This window comes from Sipha flava, unplaced genomic scaffold (genome assembly GCF_003268045.1).
Source record: "Sipha flava isolate LNK unplaced genomic scaffold, YSA_version1 244_pilon_pilon, whole genome shotgun sequence".
Taxonomy (NCBI): Eukaryota; Metazoa; Arthropoda; class Insecta; order Hemiptera; family Aphididae; genus Sipha; species Sipha flava.
The window spans coordinates 91736-113416 of NW_020272892.1; the positions used below are offsets into that span (position 1 = coordinate 91736).

The 21681-nt window shown below is 31.4% G+C and overlaps 1 protein-coding gene across 1 annotated transcript in view; it reads right to left on the bottom strand.

Moving 5' to 3' along the window:
- LOC112684186 (NACHT domain- and WD repeat-containing protein 1) overlaps positions 1 to 21681 on the bottom strand; it is a 217523-nt gene that overhangs the window by 18320 nt on the left and 177522 nt on the right. Inside the window, exons 4-11 of the mRNA XM_025555553.1 lie at positions 16099 to 16221; positions 9926 to 10092; positions 2591 to 2751; positions 2371 to 2512; positions 1501 to 2306; positions 625 to 852; positions 376 to 564; positions 58 to 150 (exon numbers count right to left, since the gene is read on the bottom strand). Of these exons, the coding sequence (XP_025411338.1) occupies positions 58 to 150; positions 376 to 564; positions 625 to 852; positions 1501 to 2306; positions 2371 to 2512; positions 2591 to 2751; positions 9926 to 10092; positions 16099 to 16221 (1909 nt within the window). The remainder of the gene's footprint in view (positions 1 to 57; positions 151 to 375; positions 565 to 624; positions 853 to 1500; positions 2307 to 2370; positions 2513 to 2590; positions 2752 to 9925; positions 10093 to 16098; positions 16222 to 21681) is intronic.

Consider the following 21681-nt stretch of genomic DNA (forward strand, 5'->3'; position numbering starts at 1 on the left):
AAAGTTTGTGAACGGTTTCGACGGACCATGAACGATATTGATCGACAATAGGCCTACCTGCTTTGAGAAGATGGATCCAAGATTCTTCAACGTGTCTTAAACTATATGTCATATCGTTTTGTATTATCGTTTCTCCGTCTTTGCTCGCCGCTGTAACAATAATAAAAAAAAAAAAAAATATAACACTCGCTGTGATACTCGGCTGCGCAAATGTTTGACGAGTACCCCTAACCCGATCTTAACGTTTCATCGAGTACAACCAAAGATAGACTGTCTGCACAACCAACGGTACAAAATAACGGTACTGTACCCACGTTATGTTTAACGTACGAAGCGAAACATTGGTAATTGTATTTGTTTAGTCAGTATACTTACAACCATCAGTTTTTGATTCCGATTCATCTTTGGAAAATTCGCTGTAGAACAAATTCCCGATATCCATATGCAAGGTCCTTTGATGTATTTTTGATGTGAGGTACCTTTGCCTCACGACATCGTACGTTATTTTGTGTCTCCAGCACAACAATATACGACCGCTCATGAACTTTTCGAATAGCAAGGGCACTTGAAATGGAATAAATTAGTAATGTTTTTTTATTTTTTTATTTTTATTTAATTTCTCACTTATAGTTTTTTTAGCCGTACAAAACGTGGAAAAATTAAAATGTCCGTCTTCTAGTTTTAACGGAGCACTAAAGTCACCGGTAGTCGGCATAAGAAGCTCGAGAAGTTCGGTTTCTGTTAAACCGAATTCAGATACAGATATATACGAAGCTAATCTGGAGACGGCCTTAAAACCAAAAAGCTGTTCGTAGCCGTCGAACATATTATTAATGGTCGTCTTGATTGTCTCTGAAAAAAAATTAATTAATTAACAAACATTTGAAACAGTTAGCTAAGTTAGTAAACATAATATAATTACTTTAAAGTAATCTGAATAATTTTTACTTTTACTGTAAGTGCGAACGTCTTACCAGTATTACTGTACAGGTAAATACACTTTTTTTATACATTGGTTTTTTTATAAACGCTATAGAAAATTTACATCATTTAACAAAGTATAGTATTAAAAACACAATTTATTCCGAAATTGTATCTTTAACATAAAATAAACGTAAGAAAAAAAAAAAAAAAATGGTTATTTCAAAGAGGAAATTTTACGTTCTGTAAAAATTCTAAAGAATAATGTTCAAAACGAAAACGGATTAATAAAAAAAAAAGCAGATATTTTTTCTCATTCGTTTTTAGATCGTAAATAATGTACAGATACAGACAAGAGAAAACGTTCATCGTCCATTAATGATTTAATTAATTTCGATATCGTAAGAAACGTTAACAAACTTACGTGAACGTTTTGGTTTCTGTGAAATTCACTAAGGATTGTTCCTTTGGAAAAACACGCGTTTACATACGTACTCGGTTTCTACCGACGAAGAAAAATGTACTCTCGAAGAGAGGGTTTTTTTTAAAAATTTTTCCCATGATGACGATCATCGTTACCTATGTCGGCGTCCGGTAGTTCCATGTAAAACTCAGAGTTCATGAAGCGGTCTTTCTGCAGCGGCGTCATCTTCAGTTCGTCCGGAACGTACAGGGTGGTGCACAAGATGTGCACGTTGGCCGGCAGCACAGTGGGCAACCACGAGAGGCCGGCCACGATGTCTGAGTCCAGCGGGTTCAACCGATGCAGGTCGTCGATGAAAAGGACCAGCGTGGACGACCGGCACTCGTCCTCGAAACGCTTGAGCAGCGTCTGGAACCAGTCGCTGACGTAGAGCGGGTCGAACGACGCGTCTAGCGGCACGCACAGCCCGTTCGGCTGGAGCGCGTACGACAGCTGTTCGCAGATGACGCGCAACAGTTCTAGGTTGTACGAGGCCCGGGGCGTGACGCCCGAGAACCGGACCACGCGCATCGGCCGCCGGTCGAACCATTTCTCGCACTGCTGGTAGACGGCGGTCACGATGGACGTCTTGCCCGAGCCCAGGCCGCCGCGCACCACGATCGGCCCGTGTCGGCCGGTCGCCGCCGCCGTCGTCATCATCGTTCGGATCTTGTCCACCGGCCCGGCCAGCCGTGGGTCCGGCGGGCTGAGCGCGATCAGGTCCCTGCAGTGCGCGATGTGCACGATCGCCTCCTTCAGCACCTCCTGCACCGTCTTGTTCCGGGCGTTCAGCTCGGGCCGCTGCTCGATGCTCGCGTTGATCATGCACTGCATCTTGGACACGACCGCCTCCTGGAATATGGTCAGGTACATGTCGTGCTCGGGATGTTCGCCGTCCACGCCGCCCGGTTTCCATTCCACGCTGCGTTTTTATTCCATTAAAACCGATACTAAATCGTACCGAATACAATTAAAACGCTACCGACCTCAGTTCGATCAGGTTGTCCGGCGACACCGTGTCCTTCAGGAAGTGTTTGAACGACGCGATCGTCTCGTCGGCACCGCACCCATAGTCGTGCCGCCCAGTGAACTCTCTGCTGTACACCACCGTGTGATCCTTGTTCAAGTCTGAAACCAAACGGACGCGTCTTAACGTTTCAATCGTTGCCCCGCCCCTCCCCCCGTTAAGCCCATGTCGTAGCTCACCCAAAGCGTGCAGTGTCTGGTGCTGAACGGCCGAATGAAATATCTGAGGGTCGACAATTAGACCTCTGCTCAACAGCTCTTGCGAAGCTTCTTGCATGACCGCTAACGCTTTGTCATGGTTTTCAAACCAAAGCCGCAACTTTTCCTGATCCTTGTCGTCTCTGAAAGGATAGAATGGGCATGCAATATTAATTTACACGCGGAAACGGTCACGTCGGGCGAGTGTATCCTGGCAGCGCTGCGAAACATTACGATTTACCGCAAACGTAACGACTGCACTAACTTGATATTAAAACTTCGTATTGAATATTAACAATTTAAGATGATTATGTTATTTCATGACACTTTAAGGTTGTATATTGATACGGGTGACATAATATAAATTATTTGAATCATATGTTTTTTTTCTAGTGTACACAAGACTTTGTGTAATTGATATGAATATTGTTCCAGTGATACACAAAGAGAATGTATTATGAATGGGTGTCATCTAAACTTATACTCGGTCTTAAAAGATAATTTACCAGTCCCGTGTTTATTGAATAATCGTCGTGAAAGCCAGGTTCCTATTTTCTCCTTATATTGATCATTATCGTGCGGTGACGATGTTAAAGTTCATTTCTAATTAAGACCAACAAGTCAAGTTTTCATTTTTTTCTTACTGATCTGGACGGTTTATTATTGGACGGATATGCACGATAAAACAAGTTACCGCTCAATATATTCTCTTTTAAAAGTTAATTCAGAACATCGTTAGTTTTAATGCTAAATTTAAAGTTTTTATATTTACAGTTTTATGCTCTTATAACGAGTTAGATAACTTGTTGGATTCAAAGTTTTAATAACATACATAATATATTAATACTGAACTACATTTATCAGAAGTGTAACGTTACTACAAATAACTTAATTATAAATTTGACGAAAGAAATAAAAATACCAAACTATGCATACACAGCAGATTATTATTATTTTTTTTTTATAAAAATTAGTTTGGTTATTTTTGTTTTATTTAGAACTCACGTAATACGAAGAGTTAGTCATATAAGTAAGCAAATAAAACATAATTATGTTATTATGTTGTACTGTCGTATATTGAACTGCTTTAGTTAATATATTATGCATATATTATATTATCTAGGATTAATAAAACATTCGATACACTTTTTGAAATTATTAGCATAAACTTACATAATAGATTTTATGGTTATTATTTTCATTAGAATATTAAATGTAAACTTTTCGAATTTAGTCATAACAATATATTTTTTAATCACTTTAAATATTCAGTTTTTCAATTTTAATATTGGAGAAACGTTTGATTCCGTCACGTTTTGACTTTTTATTCAGTATTAATACATTTGAAGTCTTCTTTTAGGTATCTACAGTTATAATAATATCATGTTTCATCGTTTTTCAATATTTTTTTGGTTGGTAAACAATAAATAATATGCATACTACTCTTATGATGTCATTGATGGTCAAATAATGGGTATAATAAAAAAAAAAAAATAATATCGATAGAATGTGTGTTGTGCAATTACTTATTGGAGTATAACATTTTATAATATCATATGACTTTAGATTTGAAAAGTGATAAATCATTGAGTTTAGAAAATTAATCGGAATCACGTTTAGGTTACTTTAATATTTACAAAATGTTTTGAAAACTTCACGTGCTCATATAAAAATATATGATAAGATTATAAATGTTGAAGAAATGCATATAATACAAGTACCTACTTATACATTATAAGATGGTGGTGTCGGGACCTACTAACTCAATAAAAAAAAAAAAAAAAAGAAATTGTAAATACCACAGTTGTAATAATTATTCTTACCACATGTTTCTTTATTATTATTAATATTATTATTATTATTTAAATAGCTAATCTAAACTAATGTTAAAAAATTATTATTATTGTTCCATTTGCAACAGATTGTGTAAAAAAAGATTAAAAGTTCAAAAAATAAAAAAACTTATTCATTATAAATTATAGGACACAATCCAAAACTATAAATTTAAATTAAATTAAAATCTAAAAGTTACTCAAACACAGATGTATTTTTTTTTATAAAGCTTAATCAAAAAGGATCGCATATTATAAATGATTGTCATAAATTCTTAAGAATTTTTGTTTTACTTTGGTGTAGTAAATTGGTATTTTATTATAATATTAAATTTAAATTATTTACTATTATCGTATTCGAAAAATTGTTTTGTTCAGAGCTCGGTTTACATAATAATAGTTATAATTTTGTTAAATAGAAAATTGTTTTTATTATTAATATACCATTGTCTTGCTATTTTTAAGACCAAACTAGTGAAAAACTGTAAAAGTTAAAACTGTAATGAATTTATAATCGATAAATGCATTTCACGAAACTTTTTGAGCTTTTTTATTGCATCAAATTGTATTTTTTGTTAGAAACCGCTATTATTATGTAAAACCAAGTACCTTTTTTGCTTCGTTCAGAACCTTATATTGATAGTATATGAAACAGTTTTAACGTGATTAAAGTATAAAATATTATAATAATAAAAAAAAATAAAAAAATAAAAATAAATAAATAATAACTAAATAATTCCAAAGTTTCGTGCTTATTCAATAGATAAAAACATTGGAAGGAAATGAAAAAACTGGAAAACTGTAATATCTATAAATTGTAAATATGTATATTATAACTGTGAACTAAACAATTATGACTAGTAACATATATACCAAATATCATATTACAAAAAAAAATATGTTTATAGCAAAAGTTAGGAATTGTTTAATGTAATAACAAAAAAAAATAATAAAAACATTAATTTGAAAATGTCTTCTTTGTGACCAAAATATATACTGTTAATACTATTAATTGAAAAAAATAAATAAATAGAAATTAAGTTATAACATTAAATATTTTTTCATGAATCAGTTTCTAATTGAATTATTAGGTATGACTAACTGATATTTCATAATTTATTGGTTAAGTTGTTTTGTTGATTTTTATATAAGAAATTTTCGGTGTACAAATGTGAAAATTTCAAAAATATATTAGTGTACACTATAATATTTTTAACCATCTACTATATCAAAATATCAAAATTATTTTTTCTGTGCAGACTATGCATTTTCATGTATTACAATTATAAATGTTGCCTTCAACATGCACTGCAACGTGCGATAAATGTTTATAGTAGTATACTAGTGATAAAGGTACGTTAACTATAATATTTTTAATATGTATCATATAAGTATAATATGATAATATAATAAAAATAAGTGATGAAAATAAAAAGGGATATTTTTATTTCTCTTTTTATAAAAATGGGATAATGGCCAAAAATAGTGTACAGATTTTGTACCAGATCCGTCTTATTTGAGTAAAACGAAATGGATACACACACACATTTAAATTTATTACAGTATTAGGTTTCGTTAAAAGGAAAAAAAAAATGTTTTGTTATTAGACAGCGATGGATTGTACCTTTGCTTTGAAAAAGCCCGTATAAAAGCATAGACACCTGCACGGATCTGTTTCATTTTTCATATTATACCCGGATCCAGTCAAAACTCTATTACCACGATAAGTCACTCGTTCTGTTGGATATTTACAACGTTGCGTGTGTTGAGTTGATGAGGTGGTGGTCGGGGGGGAGGGTCGAAGAACGGATTTGATTTATGTCTTTTGAACGTAGATTTGATCTCGATGTTACACGTTTGCTCGGTACCGGCAGAGAAGTCGGTTCACAAATATAACGCTATTCGAAAATTAAGCAACGGTGAAAAAACATTGTAACGGACTTACGGGAAGTGACTTTGTCGAAAGGATTATAACCGATGACAGCCAACGGCAAAATAAACCCCCTTCTATTTGCTTTTGGATTACGTCTACGCAATCTTTCTCGACAGTCGAACGTTGTCTAATTGCAAAATAAACAAAGTTGCAGAGCACTTCTATCTTCTGAACATAGAAATAAATTAATTCACCTTTGTATCCAAGGAATTAGGTTAGTTCTTTATTTGAGTGGAAAAAAAGGGTAAATTAATGTAAAAAATATAAAATTAAAATGGAATTGTTGAGCTAAAAATGATTATTTGATGGTTTTTACATTAGAAAAACTAGTAGTTAAATATGACACACACTTTTTCCAAAGTAAATAATGTAAATTACAATTTTTAATTATTGAAGCCACGATAAGTTGGTAATTATTATGTAGTATAACTATTATTTTTATAATTAGATTAGTTTCAATATTTTTATCTGTAAAAAATATCAGAAGAATTCAAGATTGTGAATTTTTTACACGTGAACTTCTCAACTTCTTAACATCTTAAATATGAAATTTTTTTGGTCGGACTAATGTTCACGATAAAATTGAAGATAAAATATAGTAACTCATAAACTATATATTTATGTTTTGAAATATTTATAATTTCGAATGCATTTTGTATTAAATGTTTTTCACTGATATCGATAATGTTTAAAAATATAAACTGATCCATCTGACCTGTTTCATTGAGAACTATTTTCATATTCCCGAGAGCAATGGTACATTAGTTTTAAATTTAAAATATTAACACGGCAATATTATTCACCTATCACTGTATTTCACCCGGTCTAGGAAATTTACCCCTTATTTAAATATTTTTTTACAATGTTTGTATATATTTCAGTTACGTACAAAAAACCGAAAAAAAAAATAAATAAAATAATGAAATAAGCATGTTAAAAACATTTCCCTTTATAATTTAATTCAAACAGTTACTTTTTGAGTGACAGCATAACAGAACAGGTAGATTAAATACAAATTTATACGAGTATCAAAACAATTTAATTTCACGCTAAAAAAAAATAAAAAAAAATAATAATAATGTTTTTCGAATCGTTTAATTAAAGTGAATTAAATTGTTCATTTAGACATGTATAATGTTCTTGTTACGAGATTTCGCGTGCAAAACAACAATCGCGTACACGAGCGTCGTACATTTGCGCACTGAGGTGGTGGACGGGGGTCGTGCGTCTTCGAAGAATCCGCCAAGAAAAGCTTTTCACTCATAACCGTTACGGTATTACGTAAACAATGTGTGAGACGATAAACATTGTCATGCCCCTATCAGACGTTCGCGTTTTCCTCCGGACGCGATTCAGGTTGTTAAAAGCATAGCCCTCCCCCCCACACGTGTTCGGTTCGGATCGAATAAACCCAGTGATGTCCAACCTTTTTTCCTTGGCGGGACATTTTGGCGTAAACAATTAGCTGAGAGCCGGCCACCTAATATAAAAGTACGAATTACATAAATATCGATCTAATTACGTTTTTATAATACACGCAGGGCTGACGGTATTTTCGGTGTACCGTAAGTATCGGTATACCGGTATTATGAAATTATTATGATATACGATATGCCGTAAAAAACCGTCATTTACGGTACACCGTGAAATACCGCGTAAGCGGTATACCGTTAAAACCGTAAACCGTATAAACGATGCATTTTCCTATTTATAGAATTATATACGATTTTAGTATCGGGTATTTTGGTCTTTATCGTTAAAAAGCTATAAGGCTATAAAAAATCCACTTTTTTTTTCACTAGTCACTCGTAAATCTAATTGTTTATTAGTGAAATGACATTTAAGTGAAATATATTGGTATTTGGTAAATATTATTTATCGTTTTGTATTTTTAGTACGCCGAATAATTTCGGGTTTCGGTATACCGTTATAAACCGGTATTGAAATCAAATACATAATACCGAAAATTATTTTCAATACCTAGTTAAACATTGTGTACAATATAAAACATATTGAATTTGTTTTCAAATATTTTATTGACTATTGAAAAGATTTGAGGTACACGCTACATGTACACATTCATCTGATCAGTACACTCTTTTAAATTCACGGGTTATTCTGTGCAATTTAATATAAATTATTATAATAAATAGTTAGTTTTAAAAAAATTGTAACGGGTCACATTGAATACTTACGCGGGCACCACTGGCGTAAACAGTTGTTTTTGTACGCACGACGTCGTCGGATAAAAATCCGATCGGAACAAAACGGTGCCGTTAATAGGCACGGCTCTATTTTGGACCCGTTTCCGATCCGACAATCCGACTAATCGGAAGAAAAACAAAACAGTGTACAAAATAGTGATGTGAATCAAATCCGGATTCTTCGAAAACCTGTCAAATCCGAATTTCGGATTTTTTAATTTAAAAATCTTAGATTTGGGTTTATTACGACAAATTTATGTATTCTAATCATATAACTATCATTAAACCATTTTTAGTGGTTATTTTAATTCTCGGACAAGATGATGGTGGTCTAAATAAGATATCTTAATAATTGGTAAACACTTCAAGTCTTACGTACCATTATTTTTGGAGATACAACTAATAATAATTAAAATTTATTTTATGATATCCGACTTATATTATTTAATATTACACAAAAACGTGTTTATGAGATTCTTAATTAATTTAGGCCAAAATATCATTTAACATTGAGAATGTTTAATTATTTTTTATTTACTATAAATAGTTCTTGAAAAAATATTCAATCAAAGTTTTCAAATCCGAAATCCGGGTTTACAGTAAAATCCGGATTTAGAACTTCAAAAAAATCCGGATTTTTTCCATCACTAGTACATTATAGGTATATTTATACGTTTCGTCCGTTTCCGACGTATCGACAAGTCGGATACGTCGGTCTCAAAACGGGTTTATTTGTTTTTCTTCCGATTAGTCGGACTGACGGATCGAGTCGGATCGGATCAGAAACGGGTCCAACGTAGCCGTAGCCTTAATAGAGTGGGGGTCGGATCGCCGGCGATACCACGGGACTTCCGAGATTTTTCTCTCCCGTCGTCGTCCGACCGGGTCGCAGTCGCAGTGGCGGTCGGTCGCGGACAACGGAAGAGAAATAACGCGTCGTTGTCGCGTGAATACGAACAGAAACAATGACACCGTCTCGTACACGTACGCGCAGTCGTTCGGGCGGTGGTGGGCGTATATTGAATTACGACGCTGTCGCGCGGCGGATGACGTGCAGGTGACACGCGCGCGCATAGGTTTCGCGGTGCGCCTTTTTTCTCTTTTTTTCTTGTTATTTATTTTTCCTTTAGCTCACCGGCTGCCGCAGGATTACGCGATAATGTTGTACGCGCGCGCGGAACGGTACGCGGAGACTTTGTTCGGTGGGTTTTTTTCTCTTTCTCTCTCCGTTTTCCCTAGACGGTCGCGCGAGGGCGAATGAAAAGAGAGAGAGAAAAAAAAAATAATGAAATATAAGACAGAAATGAAAAAAAAAAAAAAGCGCCGAAGAGTACGGTACGGTACTTACGGTTTCGCCAGCGAATAGTGGTTGTTCAACGGGTCCAGTTGGTAAGCATTCTCCACGGCCGACCACTCCAAGTTCAGCTCCTGCGCCGCGTCTTTCAGCTGCTCGTACGCGTCCTCCGCTATGCGCACGGGCGCCGGGCACGGTTGATGTTCGTCGCCCACCAAGCACTTGAGAAAAATAAAAATTCAAATTACAAAAAAAATCAAACAAATACCCAGTCGTCGAGGAGGACGAAACGTCAGTTTAACGGTACCTAAAGTTTTTCGATCGCTCGTGCGTTACACTAACCGACCTATCCAAAACGCTCGAGCGATTATTGATCACGAACGCGTCACTCAAACTTGTAATGATATTGTGTATTGTGCACCTGCAGCGACGAATAAGAGGAACGTTTTCCCGTTTCAAACGGTCGAAAGAGTTTTGTTCCCGGTGAAAAGTTTAATTAAATCATTTAAATTATAAACTAAATTCGGTCAGCGTTCAACAAAAAATTAAAATTTGCTTTCTTCCTATACGTTTTTAATTAATAATTAATAATTACAAATACATATTTAATGTGTCCTATAGTAAAATATTTTTTCCGAAAGTTGAAATAAAACTAATTTTTATTAAAGATTTTATTTAGATAAAAACATTTTGTGTGTAATGAAAGTTAAAAAATTACTATAAAATATAACATAACACGTACAGAGTTATCTAAATGGTGTAAGATAACAGTCTTCTATTAGTGAACACGATTTACAATCCATTATACAGATAATGATATTCATTTTTAAAAATAAATTAGAAAAAAACAGTATCCGACCATTTAGGAAAAACCTATTCAGGAAAAGGTCATTTTACCGAACGAATATTTTGAATTGGACATATTAGAGAATGGGGTTAATACTTTTATGTGAATTGTATAGTAATCAAATTAATAAAAACACATTTTTGAAATTAAACAATAATGGGTTTGAAATTAATTTTAACTATGAACATTGGAGATAGTGTATAAGTCTGTTTTACTATAAAAATTAAATAAAAATCATAAAATAATAGAATTTTAGACAAATTGACTATTATGTGCAATTTGTTTAAATATAATTTGTACAAATAAAAATATTTTGAGTTTTTCGTTACAATGAATATCGGTTATCACGGGAACAATCAATAAGTTAACCAAAATGGAAGTCAACATGAGAAAACTATGTAAAAAAAGGTGGAAAACTTTTCAAATGAAGTTACTAAAAATGTTTGGCATAGAATATTGATTTTGTTTTTTAATTTTAAATTTGCTATTTATTTTTTTGTTTTTTCAAATGATAAATTGTATTTTTCGTTCGTTAAAATATTCATTTGGTAAGATTTCTTTTCGTAAAAATTGATTTTGAACGAAATATCTTAAACCCATACGTCACGTATATGTAAACTGTACATATTCGTATTTACGAAATAATTTGCAGATATGAAATAGGTACATTGGTACATAGGTAATCTGTACATTGTATACTATATACTATATTTTAATTGATATTATGTGCTCATATAATTTACGCTCTAATGTTGTAAATGTATTTTTGTGTGTTGTTTCAGTTCGCTCAGTTACATCAACCTAACGTATTCCGTAATCAGTTATGATATATTTTTGTATTTTTATTATTTCTATAATACTGTTGTGTAGTTTATTTAATTTTTCCATTAATTAAAAAGGTTAAATGTTTTTTCGAATATACGTTATTCGAATACATGATTTTTCAATACATGATCCTTTTCCATTATACATGTCCTCAACATCTATCAGAATAACTTTCTCATTATTCAAATTCCAAAACAATAGAGAAAATAATAGTTAAATAATATACCCGGGATATCTAATATTATAATTATCATTATATAGTACCTATCCATTTATGGTCATAATTTCATATAAGTATAATATACGAATGAACATACCATTATAAAAGATTGGAACACAAAAATACATTTTGTAACAAAAAACTGAGATAAAAATTGAGTTTTTAACTGGTAACTACTAGTTATTTAAATAAATAAAGCATAAGCTTTAAAATAAATTGGGAGTTATAAAGAAAATATGTTTATGCAAGTAAATTCAAGAGACTCGTTTATAATTTTAAATGATTACAATGATGAAGAGGGGTTAAAAGTCACAGAGAACAGCCCTTATAAACCCTACTTGAATACACTTGTGTGTTCAAAGAAACCTAAATGTATATCATAGACTAAAAGACGTTTTAAAATACTTGTGTGTTAAATTAAGTGATTTATTTACAACCATTTAAAGAACAAACGTATTTACTTCGAATCCAAAAGTGATGATAATGTAATGAAAAATTAATAAGAATTCCTTGTGACATTTTGTATTAAGTTTACGTGTATAAGGTTATTTATAGATGAGAATATTTGAAATAGATGTAATAAAATGGCTATCAAAATGATTATGATAATAGTATCGTTTGATGGCCAAAGAATAAGTTAGAATGATGTGAAAGAGATAATAAGTCAGTGAATAGAAATTTAACGAATTTAACTAGAGGGTGTTTCAGAAATAACAGTAGAAGGCATTCATTAAGCAAGAAGAAACTTTGAGATAATTGGAAAAAAATATTTGTTGAAAAATAAGGTGACTTTTTAAACTTAAAACAATTTTTTTATCAATAAGTTAGTATAAGTAAGTATAGTAAGTAAGTTAGTATAAGTGTATTTCTTTAGAAATAATAATACGAGTCTAGTTAATAATTTATAATTGCTTAAAGTTTAAAATTTAAACTTTAGATAAGAAAATATGTACCTTAACATTTAATAATACATTCACTCTAATTAGCTGATCTAAATTGTAAATACTTATGAACAGTAAAAATTTAGATTGACATCAGGTTTTTATGTATCCATTGAAATTCTTACGAAAATATTTTACTTCAGTATATAAGATAAATAGTATATTATATCATTAAAAAAAGTGAAAACTATAACATTATATACATAAATATGGTACAAAATACTAAATTATGAAATTTTTTCTATGAACAATTATTTTGTGTTAAATTGTATAGTTAAGTACAGAAAAATAGTTTTATTGAAAACATTTAAATAGGCCGAGAAAATAAGTAAAAAATAAGCCAGTCTGTGAATTAATAAAACTTTGTTTATAGTATAAGTGAATGAAAAAAACATTTAACTACTAATACATTTTATTTGATAACAGATCATCATAATATTTCTTGAAATTGGCATTATAACGATACTCCTAAATCTTTCAATTACATTAATAAGTAAAAATAAATATAAATAGAGGGTCAGACTTCAGATCAATTAAATTAATTACGAACCGGATTAAATATTTTTTATGTCATATTCTGAGACAATACTACATTTTTTTTTTAGCTAATTACTAGGTACTATTAATAATAGCAATAAAAATAATAAATCATACTAAAATTATGAAATACATTTAGTTTATACATTAAATTTATATTTCATGTTAGATTAAAATCGGGAATTTATATTGAAAGTTCAAAAGAATCTTACTTTTTATTGATTTAACGACCTGATTATAGGCGAAATTAAACAAACTATAATTGTTAATTAATTATAATAATGTAATTCACTGCAAATTAGGTGTACTTAAATTGGAATTTCATCAATTTGTGAAATTTACATGATTTAGTTATTTAGTATGCTTAGTATGTATAGTTTGTTGTTCGTTGCAGTATTACATATTTTACAAAAACTTAGAAGTTCCGATAGAAAAAATATTATGTAATGATCAAAGATAATAATAACCGATTGTCCGTAATGGACTTATTGCTTTCACAATACCATACACATTTAATTAATTATCGATGAAATTAAATTGTTCTTTAATAGTGAAATGTTTTCTTATATAATGTTCTCAATATAAAACCAAGGGTTTCTTAATGTTCACTGGGTATTGAATTTAAGAGTTTCCAACAATATATTGAAGTTTATAAATGGGCAAACGTTGGGGTTCTTTTGCAATACACCAAGCATATTTTTGCAATCACTTTACAGCATCCCGAAACATTCTTCAACACAAAAGGTAAACAAATAATATAATCGATGTAACTATATTGTTCACGTTGAAATGTTGTAAATGATATGAATTCGATACAATACGTGCATTTTCTTTAAGTCTAAGTTGATGCAACTTTCATTATAAGCGAGTTGTTATTATTGCAAGTATATCACAGAATAGATTAAAATAGAATGAAAACTTGGTCGTCCAAAATTTAGTCCGCCATCTTGAAAGGGTTTGACAGGTTTCCCAGATGGGTGAAAAAAATTGTTATATTATTTTGGTATTATTTAGAAGAAACTCTGTTCATCAAGATTTTTATCAATAAACCATGATTATAAAAGTTTAAATTTACCTGAGAGGAACATATTTACATCATATGGGTGTGGTTATATCACGAAAAGTATTTAGAAAAACTTCTTTGTCAGGATTGAATTAATTTTGCTCGTAATCAAAAGCAGACCGTCTATTATATTTTAATTGTTTTTATTATTATTATTTATATGTATGTAATGAGCATTTATTTACTTTTCAATAACATTTAAAAATAATTATTATATAACTAAGAGTCATGTTATTTATTTACTTTTTTCGTTATTTTAGAAGATCTCAACAGTGGGCTTATTAGTTTATAAAATGATATTTATGTTATTTACTTATTCTTTTTAAAATTAATCTCTTTGGTAAATAATGTATTTTGTTTATATTATTATTATCATCTGGAAGTAATTTTTTGTTACATTTATAAACTGAGTTTGATAAAAAAATACAATTATTTAATTATTTTTTGTAGTATAAATTATAAAAATTTATAATAAAGAAAAACAATATATATATACACCTTAAATATTTAAATAGTCAAATCTACGTATTATGCAGATTATACATTTAAATATAATGTTGATCAATGTTTGTTGTTGCATAATTTGTAGTCAGACCAAATTTAACAATCCCCTTTTAAATAAATTTATTTCTAGAAAAAAATATTTACTTTCTTTATATTTTTAAGTAATGTAAAAAAATAAAAAAAGATGAAGATAATTGATTTAATTGCTCCAGTAGTTTTAATTAGTTATATGATATTATTTTCTAAATATTACAGAATAACAGAAATTATAATTGGTATACTATTTTCAACAATATTAATTTTGGTATTTTTAGAAGAAATTATTATTTATTAATTATTTGAATGAACAAGTTAGAATTTAATACTATTTTAAATATAATTTTTTTGATTTATGTTGAAAAGTATAATCTTTTTCATTAAAGATCAATGATATGATATGACATAATGTATAATATAATTAATAAATATTGTATACCAGTGTATTTATTGTATTTAAGTATTTCATATTAAATTTTATATCTACACTGATAAGCCGTTTCAATATGGCGAATCGTATTTTTGGATGGTCATAAGTGGCCGTGTGTTTTCTTATTAGTTTTCATTCCATTTTAATCTATTCTGTGGTATCATTTCAGTATATATTGGAATAGTACGTGTTTCACAAGACTTTTCGTGCATATTTTTCATTCAAAGAATTTTATACATTTTCTTTTATTTTTAATCTGTTTTTTTTTTTTTTATTACAACATTTTGAAATAAAAATAACATAAAACTTTTTACGCCAATAGGTAAGTACAAAAAATAATTATATTTGCTTTTGAAAAAATAATTATAACGCAATGTTATTGCTGCCGTCATTGTCATTTCAGGTCTTATGTAAGAAAATCGAAATCTCTTTGTATGTATTTTACGTGACTTAAGTTACTAGTTTTAAAGGTATCAAACTCCAAACTATTTTTTATGCAAATCCAACTGAAGGATTATGAAAACCACAGAAGGACGAGAAGGAAAAATAAATGACCAAGGAATACTAAAAAATAAAAAACGCCCATGGCTAAGCGAACAGACCATTTACATTTTTCTTCTACGTAAACTTTTAGTTCACTATAATATATTATAATAGCTCTTTAGGAGTTGAAGAGTTCATTGCTAAAAGGATTTTGTGTGCAAAATTCTTAAATAAATTTTGAAATGAGTGGGTCGGATATTTGGATAAATAATACAGTATTTTTAGTTCATAAGATTTGTAATTACTTAAATGTTATAATTGCTATAATTTGTAACACTTACCAAAAAGAAACATCCTCGGGAAACAGCTCGACAATTTTTTATTTCTTCTAAATGTTCCGCAAACAAAAAAGGATTTTTGATTGGATCCGATTCGCTGCCATAATGCATGTCGACGAACTCTACCTATAAAAAAATAAAAATAAGAATTTTAAATATTTTTCTTTTTATATGTAAGTAGGTATAATCTTTTGTTGTATAATGAAACGAACTTTAAAATAAGTCTAACGAGATATATCATTTTTATGGTTTTGAGGTATTTTTTTTTTTTTTAAATAACAATTCGAAATTATTTTTTAAATCGAAATACAAATAATACTTCCTACCGATGAAAAATTAATAAAAATATTTACGATAATATTGTGATAAAAATGAAGAGTTTAAGTTATATAATTAATCGACTTGATTATAATTAAAGTCATAATCAATATTTTTATATTTTAGAAGAGGTGATTTCAGAACTGTGTGACTTTATTGAAAAAAAAATGTAGATGATCAATTTCATTGAAATGTATATTTTGGGGTTATTTTAGTTAAAAGTAAAATTAAAAACTACAAAAATAAGAATTTTTGGTCATATACTATCCATTCGTTTAAAATTGGTAACAAAATTCAATTGAATTTTATAACAAGTATGTCTATTAAATACTTAAATAGTCAAAAATAAATAAAAGTATGTTGTTATTTTATAAACCACGACAATTCAATCAATTGAATTAGTAACAGATGAGCACGTGTTTTTCGCGATTTGTATAACACATTCCGAAGCAATTATATACCCGACCCGGAAAAGGATTTACTAAAAGTAGTAAACGTCGTTTCAATCTCACTATATACATTTCTGTTTTCGTTCATATAATAGTTTATTTATGGTATAACTCGAGTAAAAATGTCAGAATAAGAAATTATAAGGGTCTGAATCGGTCTCAGTCTCGATTAAAAGTCGGTATTAAACCGAGACAGTGACAGTAACTGGTCATGTATACGTAATAATAATCAATAAACCATGGTACGTTATTGATACGTTTATTCGGTTAGACACGAACACACGAAAAGGTTAATATTATTTTGTACATCTACGATATTTATAGTTTTCTATACGATGAATACAAATATTGCAAGTCATTGAAATCAACACGATATTGACTCGGAAAAAAGAAAAAAAAACTATCAACTGACATAGCGTTTAAAAATATATAAGAGAAAATAATGGTTAGTGATTTAATAGTTAGTGAATGACAGTGAAATATGTTTATCACTTTTAAGAATATTTATCTTGTCGTCACGTGAAATACATTATTAGCGTCGTTTCGTTCCTCGAGTGGCCTTCATACGCAGCATGTGTGCGGTAGCACAGGCTAAATCTCAGAGGGGTCTAGACGTAAAATTATGCGATGTAAGTCGTATAAAAGGTATGACGTGGGTATAGTTTTGATGGCGGCGGTTTATTGGTAGATCGATGGTTTTAATGGGATAACCTCTAATATTATACTTTAATAACGTATATACGTACGGGATAATATTATATTCTATGCACTCTTTTCGTGTGTAGGCCACTTGCAGGTTATCATTTTTCTGGAAAACTGTAAAATTCAGTGTAATACACGCGTCAAGAGCACGAGGCGTAAGTTAGCATGAGCTGCGCGCGTGTTCTTTATATGTTATCGTCGTGTAATATTTCGTACGAGGCGGGTAATGGCGGGGAAATAAAATCCGAAACAGATTCCACATTATATAGGCTCAAAAAGTACATTTATTTTTTCCCGTTGACATTATGTGTAGGTCACAAAGACCCGGGTGCATTTCTCATAAACACTTAATAGGCATCGAAATGAATTTTATAAATATATATATATTACGTAAAGTTGAACTTTTTAAACTAAAAAAAAAAAAGAAAAATTACATTTAACTACGTAGATCCAATTATACTTATTGAATTTTAGTGGCGTAGTCAACATTTTCGAACGGAGGGTGATGGGGTTTCAATTTTAATAAATATATTTTTTTTTATCTGATTGAGAACAAATAATAAACAAAGTGTTAATATTATTAGATCTCATCAAATATGATAATTTGCCATAGTGTTCCTATTCAATTTACGATAAAAAGTTTTACTCTTTTTTAATGCGGGTAGATATCGTTCGTAATCGCATTTTCGTTTACGTCACAGTTTAGGTAAACAGGGGAATAGTAAGTTTTTACAAGAGAGTAGCAGGTAAACAATTACACACGAGTAAGTTAGTTCCTACAAATGTGATGTGTTAATTCCTACACGGTAAAAAAAAAATTGCTTATCATATATTTTTAAAATATTTGAAATTCTTATAATATTATTATAATATATAAATGCGATAAAATTCTAATTTTCGTCAGGAATTTCCCTAGTTTCACCGCCTCCCGAAAAAAAAAAACGAAATTCGCTCCCGAGGATTTGACAAACCGTTCGTTGCGGAAATCGTTTAAATTTCGGCCTCTCGGACGCGTACCGTCGTTCCTATACGTGCCCACGACACGCTTATCGTGGCCGGTCGCAAGTCCGCACACGATTGCGAATGGACACCATTCCGCGTGCGCTAACGATCCGATCGTCTCGACGATTTTCCAGGGGCGCCACCAGACCTCAATACGGCCCTGAGTCCAGGATTCACAATCACAGCTCGGACACTCACCGTCACCGTAATTGGCCGCGGGACAGGGCGAGCAATCCGAGACGGACGTGAGACGCCACGGGCCGCCTGGGTCACGTAATGACGAGGACGCGAGTCTGAGGGACCGTCGCACCCCGAAACCAACCAGCCAACGGGTCTGGAATAGATTTTGATCACCAAAAATGTCCGCGGCTCGGGGCATTCTATGGAAAGTACAGGCGTCGATGGAAGTCGTGCAACCTTATGGTGCGAGTTCGATGTTCGGCTAGATGTATTCACCGTATTTCGTATACCTTTCTCCCGCCGCCACAGGGTTTTAACCACAGGTTTTAATACCGCTATACACAGCGGACCCGCTCTAGTCGCACGCACTAACGCTTCCGGTTCCAGCGTTAATCCTTAGTCCTTTAATCCTGGAGCGTGTCGACGTGTTACGGGCGGACGTGCGTGGTCCCAACGGATTTCCACCCACGTAACGGGCTCACCCGGTTTTCGTACCGTTTTAACGCGAGATGCACTGCTGCGAACACGGGACGTTTTGAGGGTTGACTGCGGTCGCGGTCGAAAAGTTGCCAAGCGAGGTGATGGCGGTGCTCGCGCTTTTGCTACAGGGATAAACTCAAACCGTACGTTTCAGACCTGCGGTTTTTGATTATACTTGTTCGCGAACATCGACTGCATCCGATATCAATACGATGGGGATGAGGAGGGGGCTAAGATGGTTTTCACGAGCATAGATGAGATTGAAAAAAATTATTTTTCCTCGAACCAGTCGCGTACAACATAAAAATTAAACGAACACAATTTGCCTCCGGTTCCGAAGTGTTCGTTTCACCACGGAGTGTTTCGCGTGCATACACTTTTTGTGTAATCTAACCAACAATTAAACGTACACGTTGTAGTGAGCAACAGTCGTGGAGCTGATTAATTATTTCTAATTAATTACTTTTACTGAACCAAAACGTCTAGATTTCAGTGTTTTAGTCTTATATTATAGCAGGACCGTATAATATTATGTCTGCGAAGTCAAATGATACAGTTTGCTGCAAGCCATGCTCACGCATATGAATGAGCTCAATGTTTACATTGGAACTGCGTAAATAGTCGAAATAGTATTTTCACGGTTTAATAATTAGTTAATATTAATAGCGATAACCAATTACGATTGAATAAGATTGAAAAAATAAAACTATAATTTTATAATTAGGATGAGCTCACTTATATTATTCACATATTATCATATGCGTTTTAACAGTAAACAACGACCTAAGAATATCAAGATTTTTCATTATACAGAGAAAATATATTAGATATATATAATGTCCCATTATTTTTTGTTGTTATTTTATGGCGGTTATGGTTTTTTTAACGTCTGAAGTATACTCGTAATGAAAAAAAGCTCATATACACTTGATCTAGATTAAGTTGAATATAAACCCTCTAAATAGGAGGCGGACACAAATATAGCTGTTTTAAGATTTTGCATTTAGATTGGGGTTTAAGATGCTAAACATAGGATTAGATTTTCATTTGGATTATTTTATGGTTTGACATTCTATTTTAAAAGATACTATGAAGAATATATAATGTGTATCGAGAATTTATTCCATAAAACAATTAATTTAATTAATTAATTATGTTGCTAAATATTAAAATGTGTCACTATTTATGGATCAAAAATAAAAATGGCGTCCTACTTAATAAATATTAAGTACCGACTTGTATTTCGGTTAAGAATGTTTAGAAAATAGATTTAATCTTTGTAAAAAATATCTGTACACAATATTTCAATTTTTATATAATTTTACTTTTGTCAAATTTGACACAACCCTAGACAACCCTAATTTTTTCAACATCAAAAAGATTTGTAAGTTGCAATTTAAGTTGTTATATATTTTACTAAACTTCGTTGCTTACGAGCATTTGATAGATAAATCACACGAGTGAAATCTTTCAGAGTCAAATCGATCGAAAGTTTTCATTTTTTACATTATTTCCTCGGATAAATTTAAAAAAATATATTTTTATTTTCCGTTCTTGTCAACGGACCCGTGAATAAATTAAAGTTAAATAATCAAATATTTATCTACATTTTTTTCGTGAGTATAGAATTCTGTTTAATACAGATCTCCACAACCAACGTGAAAAGTATTATCTTATTATCTGATGCATATTGTGTTATAATATTAGTTATTTTATATAGTATACATTATTATTTTAATTATGGAGTAATTTCAGTTTATAATTTGATACGTGTTTACAATATGAAAATATCATTTCTATAGAGTAATCACTATCGTTACAATATATGGACCCAGATTACTGAATTAATTACACAAAATAATATACATATATATATTACTGTTTTCATGTCTGTTTAAAGAGTTTTGTGCAGGCAAAAAAAATATGTCTATTGCAGAAGTTTTTCCAGCGGAACGGTAGTAATAACGGCATTGTTTTTTTTTTACGGTGTTTTAATTTCGAAAATATATTATTTTAAATCGTTATACGTTCGTATGATTTATACCTAGGTACAAGTCATACGTCGTTACCAGACAATCCATGGGTCCGATCCGGGAAAGTTTGAGACAGAAGTAAATAGCGTTCCCCACGCGCTCTCATTTGCAGACGCCACCGTGTTTGACAGTTAAAAGCAAAACTATGCTTAGCGCGGGCAACAATGAACGGCGTTTTTCGTCTTTAATTCAACTCGCGATTTCGTCAGGTCTTCGTCGGATATAAACCTCCTCTGACAGACGTGGTTCTTATTAAACGGCGGGAATACGTGCTTCAACGTAGGCTTTTGTTATTTTTTTTTTTACGGTCATCTACGACGTAATCGATATTTTCTTTTTACGCTTTTGATACGAGTAGTATACTAATGGATTGTACTGTTTACATAGAAATTAATGATACGAAAATTAGGCGTGTGTCCAAG